This window comes from Littorina saxatilis, linkage group LG11 (assembly GCF_037325665.1).
Source record: "Littorina saxatilis isolate snail1 linkage group LG11, US_GU_Lsax_2.0, whole genome shotgun sequence".
NCBI classification, from domain to species: Eukaryota; Metazoa; Mollusca; class Gastropoda; order Littorinimorpha; family Littorinidae; genus Littorina; species Littorina saxatilis.
Genome location: NC_090255.1, coordinates 32,025,631 through 32,033,503, shown reverse-complemented (window position 1 = coordinate 32,033,503; position 7,873 = coordinate 32,025,631). Strand labels below are relative to the sequence as shown.

Sequence of the window (7,873 nt, the reverse complement as noted above, 5' to 3'; positions counted from 1 at the left end):
GATCACAGGCACCTGATGTAAGTAGGTCACACACGTGTAAATGTTGTGGCCCAGTCCTTGTTTTTGTTTCTGTTATTATTTTAGTTAGCAGGTCTAGTTGAGCACGTATTAAGTATTATGTACCCACTACTAGTTATTGTGCATTTTAGTTAATGGACTGATGATGTCATTTGTATGGAGTCGACGCACGTGCGAGGATATGTATGTGTGGGAGGGGGGGGGGGGGGGCGCGGGAGATGGAAGCTTGCTGTATGTTATGTAATGTATATATATTGTGTGTGATACGTGGAAATGTGATACTATTTATTTGCATGTATGATACAGGTACAAATGTGATAATTGTAGGCTTATACTAGTGATTACTGTGTGTGATACATGAAATGTGATATGAATGTTGTTTTTATATGTTATACTCTTACTTTCTCCCAAGCGCAAGACAAATTCTTCTATGAAAATTGAAGCCAATAAAATTTGAGTTGAGTTGAGTTGAGTTGAGTTGTAACAAGGTTTCAATTAAAGCAGTGGATCTTCAGTTCAACAACCCCTAAAAACCTGATACAGTGATAGTGCATAGTGATATAGTTACATTTCTGAACATTGTCTATTAGTATTACAAATAAACTAATAGGAGAAACGGTGGTCAAAGCGCACACACAGAATCCCACACCTCCATTATTACACACCTACTATAATTAATTGTGAATTAAAGCTACAGCAACTTACTAAAGAGTTGTTCAGATAAAATAATAACACACCGTATACCGGGGCTGCACTAGGCTGGCGCCGGACGGGTAGGCTGCAGCTTCGTGTCGCCGGATGGCCGTCAACACGGAGGTGAGTTACTCCACAAAATCTGATCTAGCATCTCTCCCAGCCCCGATCCTTCGAAAATAATTGTTTGGGGTGAAGCATAAGACTCCATTTTATCTTATGATTGCTCATTTTTGGCTCACGTAAGTATAGCTAGATGCGATGCTAACTTTTGTCTGTCTGTGTGTGTGTGTGCGTGCGTATGTATGTATGTTGTATGTCTGTGGTAGAAACTTTAACATTTGACTGAACACCGAAATACTAATTTTACCTGGTTATTATTTAAGCAACAGCTTTAAAGTATTGAAGCAATGATCAACATTTCGTCGGCACGTATACAGTTAAAGTGTGTATCCAAAGAAAACGGGTGGTGGGGGGTTTTGCGGGGGTAAAAACAGGTGACTGGTTTGTGTCATGTGTGGTATGTAGACCAGGTCAGGGGTCAAGGTTAGGTCAGATCGCGTGAAGCATTGTGGTATAGATACAGTTATCACCGAGCTGCAGTTCGCCGATTCGGAGAAGACGATTTTACATTGTTCGGTTTCGTAGCTCCAGAAAAATAGATAAAGAAGATACCAAAGGAGATTTCCTACAGGTTAATCTGCACAGCGTGTTTCCAGTGTCTGCCCGAGGAAGCGCAGCGCTGTCGAAAGCGCAGTGTCGATCTGGCCATCTCAGGCAGTTGTGTCCCCGTAAGTAGGCTACAGACAGACAGATCTAGATCTAGTGTCTCGCACTCTTGCACCGTGTCACCTATGCTTACTGTGTGTGTGTATGTGTGACGGTGTGATTGAGTTTGTGTTACTGTTGATTTCTTACGTGAGCCTTACGTGCACATATTAATTCGGACTTTGCGTTCAAACTAATAAACTTTCAACGCTATAATTCGGTAAGAGTGTGCATGAAAAATTGTTGATTGAATTCTTATTCATGAAAGTTCTTTTCTTTTTGTTATTTGTACTTAATTACGTCTCCAAATGGCTATTTACACTGATCGCACAACAAAATTGAAACAAATATAATCCTGTAAGCATGTTGGCCACTTACTCTAAAGAAAATGAGCAATCATAAGATAAAATGGAGTCTTTATGCTTTACCCCAAACAATTATTTTCGAAGGATCGGGGCTGGAAGAGATGCTAGATCAGATTTTGTGGAGTAACTCACCTCCGTGTTGGCGGCCATCCGGCGACACGAAGCTGCAGCCTACCCGTCCGGCGCCGGTGTCACGATTTCATCTTTCGCCTGTGTACATATTTCCCCCTCGACATATACTCAAGACTGAAATGTTGTTTCCTGGTAAAATTAAGAAGTGAAATTATTTATGGACGAAAAGCATGTCAGTTTCTTGCATGTGAAGAAAATTGGTGGTAAAATTTAATAGATTTCACCCCCAAAATCGAATTCTTCGAAAACGTGTACTGAGTGGTTAGGTCCCTTGAGTAAGAAGGAAAACATTTTAGGATGAATCAAATTTCTAAATTAAATAAAACAAATTGGTTGGACAAATGAATGTAAGGTACACAAGGTCGCTCATCAGTACTATCGAAGGGTGTTTTTTTGTTCAGTGTAGAGTTTATACTAGATCAACGAGGCTGAGAAGCGAAATATCAACACGGCGAAAGATGAAAACGTCACAGTACCGGCCTAGTGCAGCCACGGTATACGGTGTGAATAATACCCACCAGATTCTGGTGAAACTGATGGTCCCAAAGGCAATCTTCCTTTTTCATCTGTTGTTGTTCCACCAACGCTGTTAGCAGTATTTTGTTTTTGTGACATCTTTCCCTTTGTAATTCACTTTTACTCAGTGTTTGGCTCAGCTTCCAGTTGACAGTTCCATCCTTTTCGTTTTCATCTATAGATCTCCGAGATAGCAAATTTCTTAAACAGTATGATAATCAAGTCGTTCAATTCTGAAATAGACGGATAAGTGGGATCTGACTAAATGCTACGCGACCGCACGCTACCAAACTAAAGCATGTACATGTACTATTTTTGTGTATATATGTCGTATCCATTCTGTACAATTTGCGCATTATGTACAATGAGCAGCATATCGTGCTCATTGTATACAATGAGCAACAAGTTTTGCTCATTGTATACAATGAGCAAAACTGTTGCCCATTGTATACAATGAGCAAGACCATAAAGTTGCACATTGTATACAATGTGCACCGAGTGAGCAAGATTGTTGAATGACGTTCAAGCTACACTGATATATGAATCATAGTGAATGGTAAAGTGTTCAAATAACGATGTTTATTATGTTTAAGCATTGTTTTAATTCTCATTTCGCTAAAACTAAACAGTGTATTAAGAATTTAATTATTGTAAATTAAAGGGGCAGAAAACAGCTAAAAACAACTTTGTTTTAAAAAATTCTTTGATGCATAGGAACCACTTTAGTGAAACCGCACATCGATAGCGCTGTTAGTTTGGCTGGAAATAACATTTAACTTTGTAGTGGAAGTAGAATGACGTCATATTTTTAATTTTAAAACGGCCGTAACTCGCTTCAAATTTGACCAATATGCATGCGTTTTTTGTTTTGTTTTTTTGCTTTCGGCGTTTTGAACTGGCGTGCATGTGATAAGAAAAAGAATGGAACGAAAAATCCAAAACAATTTTTTTGTCAAAAAAATATTCAAAATCTTTTCTTTTTTAAAAATATATTTTTTGTTACATTTACCTAGAGTAAAGAGAAAAGAGTAAGCAATCTCTTTTTGGCCCGAAAACATGAAACGACAGCAACCTGTTGACTGCCCCTTTAATTAAACAATAAAAACAAATACAACAATTAATGTTGTTTCAACACACGCACACACACATAACATTCGTTCATAATAACGCTCACATTGTCATGTCATGCTAAAAGTAAGAGATAGAAACAACAACGTCAGCTAATGAGAGCTAATTAAATTCCTAATGCACTGTATAGTTTTAGCGAAATGAGAATTAAAACAATGCTTAAACATAACAAACATCGTTATTTGAACACTTTACTCACATATTCCATTCAACCATTCACTATGATTCATATATCAGTGTAGCTTCAACGCCATTCAACAATCTTGCTCACTCGGTGCACATTGTATACAATGTGCAACTTTATGGTCTTGCTCATTGTATACAATGGGCAACAGTTTTGCTCATTGTATACAATGAGCAAAACTTGTTGCTCATTGTATACAATGTGCAAGATATGCTGCTCATTGTACATAATGCGCAAATTGTACAGAATGGATACGACATATATATAGTATCTTCACAACATTATCTGACTTTATACCAAGTTTTAAGTCACAGAAATAAAAAATAAGGGAGTTATGATGTATTTTGCGACGAGCTATCGAGCGAAAGTGAAAGCATCGCGGTTCAGCGTCCGACCATGTTCGGGCATTAAAAGGCTAAGAACGCAGGCTCAACCTCAAAATAAAGAATGCTCATGTAATTTTTTTATATATCTAGAATCTTCACAACATTATCATACTTTGTACCGAGTTTTTAGTCACAGAAAAAAAGGAAGTTATGATGCATTTTCGAAGAGCTAGCGAGCGAAAGTGCAAGCATCGGATAGCTGCGTCCGACCATCAGTGTTCGCATTGTTTTTAGAATCGCAGGCAAGACCATAAATTAAAGGCACAGTAAGCCTCCCGTAAACCATCACAGAGCTCCCCGAGCGTCTACATATAGTACAAGCATACTTCCATTTGAACGCTCACCGAACGGGAACATCCTGGCAGCTGCTTTCTGTCGAGAGGCGTGAGAAATTTTCAAAGAATTTACTTTTCGTGGACTTGGTCCTCAACAACAATGGCGCCTCGTTTTGGTTTATGAATACCGGAATTCACGCCCGGACAGTAAGCCTCCCGTAAACCATCACAGATACTGTCAGGCTTTTACACACAGTAAAAACACCCTTCCATTTGAACGCTCATGCACCAAACGGGAACATCCTAGGTGCCCTACGTAAAGAGCGAGCAATTTTTAAAGAATTAATTTTGCAGATTGTCTCGAACACTTTTTGGACCCATCCTGAACTCAGGTCAAACATGAGTTACTTCCCTTCGGGTCTCATTCTATTTATGTAAATTGGCGATAGCCGTGAATCGATGATTATCAAAATGTTTTTGGACCGTGGTGCGTTTTTGCGCTAGACCTAACTTTTAAAATCTAAATAATAAATTGACAGCTTGTTACACAAACATTCTTTAATCATAAAAGAATTCTTTTTTCATCAAGACAAGATCAGTACAATTCGAAGTTGTGAAAGTTTGAAAAAAGAAAAGCCCGGAAGCAGGGTCACGCAAGGGTCGTAGCAGACGACGGTTTATCAGTGAATATCGCCGTTCCTCTCAACAGTCAAAAGCCATCGCTAGAGTTCATGTGAACCACATCCGTTTATTTCGTGCATAAAAACGTGCTATTGTAAATAAGCTCACATCGAGTCGCATTCAAATGACTAACTGACGACTACATTGTGAACAAGGGAAACTGGATCACACGGGTTCACGATGGCTCAGGGGTAAGATAAACCACCCAAAAATAAATTCTTTGAAAATTGTTCGCTCTTTACGGAGGGCACCTAGGATGTTCTCAATCGGTGAGTAAAGGGTGTTTGTACTGTGTGTAAAAGCCTGACCGTATCTGTGATGGTTTACGGGAGGCTTACTGTGCCTTTAATATTCTTATACACTGAGGGGCGGACGAGGGGGGGGGGGGGTTCTGGGGTTTCCGGCCCCCCCCCCCCCCCCCCCAGACCAAAAAAAAAAAAATGTGTGTGTTTTTTTGGCCGGATGAGTTTCAATTTTTGGGGTCTTAATCAGTGACAAAATCTGCTGCCTGAAACTGGTAATGATCATCCTCAGAATGCACCAGATTGCACCATTTTGCATCCTTTTTTTCAAAATTTTCCGGGGGAGCATGCCCCCGGACCCCCTAGCAAGCTAGGCGCTTCGCGCCGTCGGCTCAGCGCTTTGCGCCTTCACACCCATATCTTCACAATATACTTTTTGAACCCCCCCCCCCTCCATAAAATGAACTGATCCACCCCTGTTATATATCTAGTATCTTCAGGACATCATTTGCCTTTACACCGAGTTTTAAGTCACAGAAATAAAAACTTTAGGGAGTTATGATATGCATTTTGGAAGATCTAGCGAGGAGGATGATAATGATGATGAAAATTATGATAATGATGATTATGATAATGATGATGATGATCGAAGGAATGGAGCAAAAGAGAGCGATAACTTCAAAAAGGAACATCAGCATGTACAACAACAACAACAACAACAACAACAACAACAACAACAACAACAACAACAACAACAGTCTGCGTGTGAGTGTGTGTGAGTGTTTGTGTATGTAACGTGAGTCTGTGTTTGTGTGTGTGTGTGTGTGTGTGTGTGTGTGTGTGTGTGTGTGTGTGTGTGTGTGTGTCCGGTATGTTCATGCAATATTCGTATAGATCTAGTATATCCATAACATTATCTGATTTTGTATCGACTCAAGCTGTGGAACTCACAGAATGAAATTGAAGGCACTGCATTTTTTCACAATGACCGTAGTCCGCCGCTCGTGCAAAACGCAGTGAAATTAACGAGCGTGTTTAGCGCGGTAGTGGTTGCGCTGTGCTGCATAGCACGCTTTTCTGTACCTCTCTTCGTTTTAACTTTCTAAGCGTGTTTTTAATCCAAACATATCATATCTATATGTTTTTGGAATCAGGAACCGACAAGGAATAAGACAAAATTGTTTTTAAATCGATTTCGGAAATTTTATTTTAATCATAATTTTTATCTTTTTAATTTTTAGAGCTTGTTTTTAATCCGAATAGAACATAAAAAAAAAATTTTAATCAGAAAATGATGAAGAGTAAGATTAACGTAATTTTGGATCATTTTATAAAAAGATAATTTTAATTACAATTTTTAGATTTTTAATGACCAAAGTCATTAATTAATTTTTAAGCCTCCAAGCTGAAATGCAATACCAAAGTCTAGCTTTCGTCAAAGATTGCTTGGCCAAAATTTCAATCAATTTTATTGAACAATGAGGGTGTGACAGTGCCGCCTCAACTTTTACAAAAAGCTGGATATGACGTCATCAAAGACATTTATTAAAAAAATCAAAAAAATCTGGGGATTTCATACCCAGGAACTCTCATAAAATTTCATAAAGATCGGTCCACTGAGTAGTTTACTCTGAATCGCTCCGCTTATACACACACACACACACACACACACACACACACACAAGGCACACACACACACACACACACACACATTCACAAGCACACATACACACACACACACACACACACACTGGGCACGCACACACACACACACACACACACACACACACACTGCACACACACACACACACACACACACACTGACACACACGCACACACAAACACTCTCACACCATAGCAGTATCATGGGTCGCGTTTGATTGGCTGACGTGACTCACACTGACGCAGACTGTTGTTGTTGTTGTTGTTGTTGTTGTTGTACATGCTGATGTTCATTTTTCTAGTTATCGCTTCCTTTTGCTCCATTCATTCGAGTATCATCATCATCACCATCACTGATTATCATCATCATCATTATCAAAATCATCATTAATATCATAATTTTCATCATGGAGTCATTACATGATCATCCTCCTCGCTAGAGTCTTCCAAAATGCATCATAACTCCCTTATTTTTTATTTCTCTGACTTAAAACTCGATGTAAAGGCAGACGATGTCCTGAAACTACTAGATATATAAGAATATTAAACAACCGTACTTTAATTTATGGTCGTGTCTGCGATTCTAAAAACAATGCGAACATGGTCGGACGCAGCTATCCGATGCTTGCACTTTCGCTCGCTATCTCTTCGAAAATGCATCATAACTTCCTTTTTTTAAATTTCTGTGACTTAAAACTCGATACAAAGTATGATAATGTTGTGAAGATTCTAGATATATAAAAATATTACGTGAGCATTCTTTATTTTGAGGTTGAGCCTGCGTTCTTAGATCAATGCGAACATGGTCGGACGCTGAACCGCG

General features: G+C 39.0%; 1 protein-coding gene across 1 annotated transcript in view; it reads right to left on the bottom strand.

Annotated features, from left to right (window-relative positions):
- Positions 1 to 2,699, bottom strand: part of LOC138980253 (uncharacterized) — an 18,364-nt gene extending 15,665 nt beyond the window's left edge. Inside the window, exon 1 of the mRNA XM_070353101.1 lies at positions 2,495 to 2,699. Coding sequence (XP_070209202.1) covers positions 2,495 to 2,591 — 97 coding nt within the window. The 5' untranslated portion in view covers positions 2,592 to 2,699. The remainder of the gene's footprint in view (positions 1 to 2,494) is intronic.
- Positions 2,700 to 7,873: the final 5,174 nt, after the last annotated feature.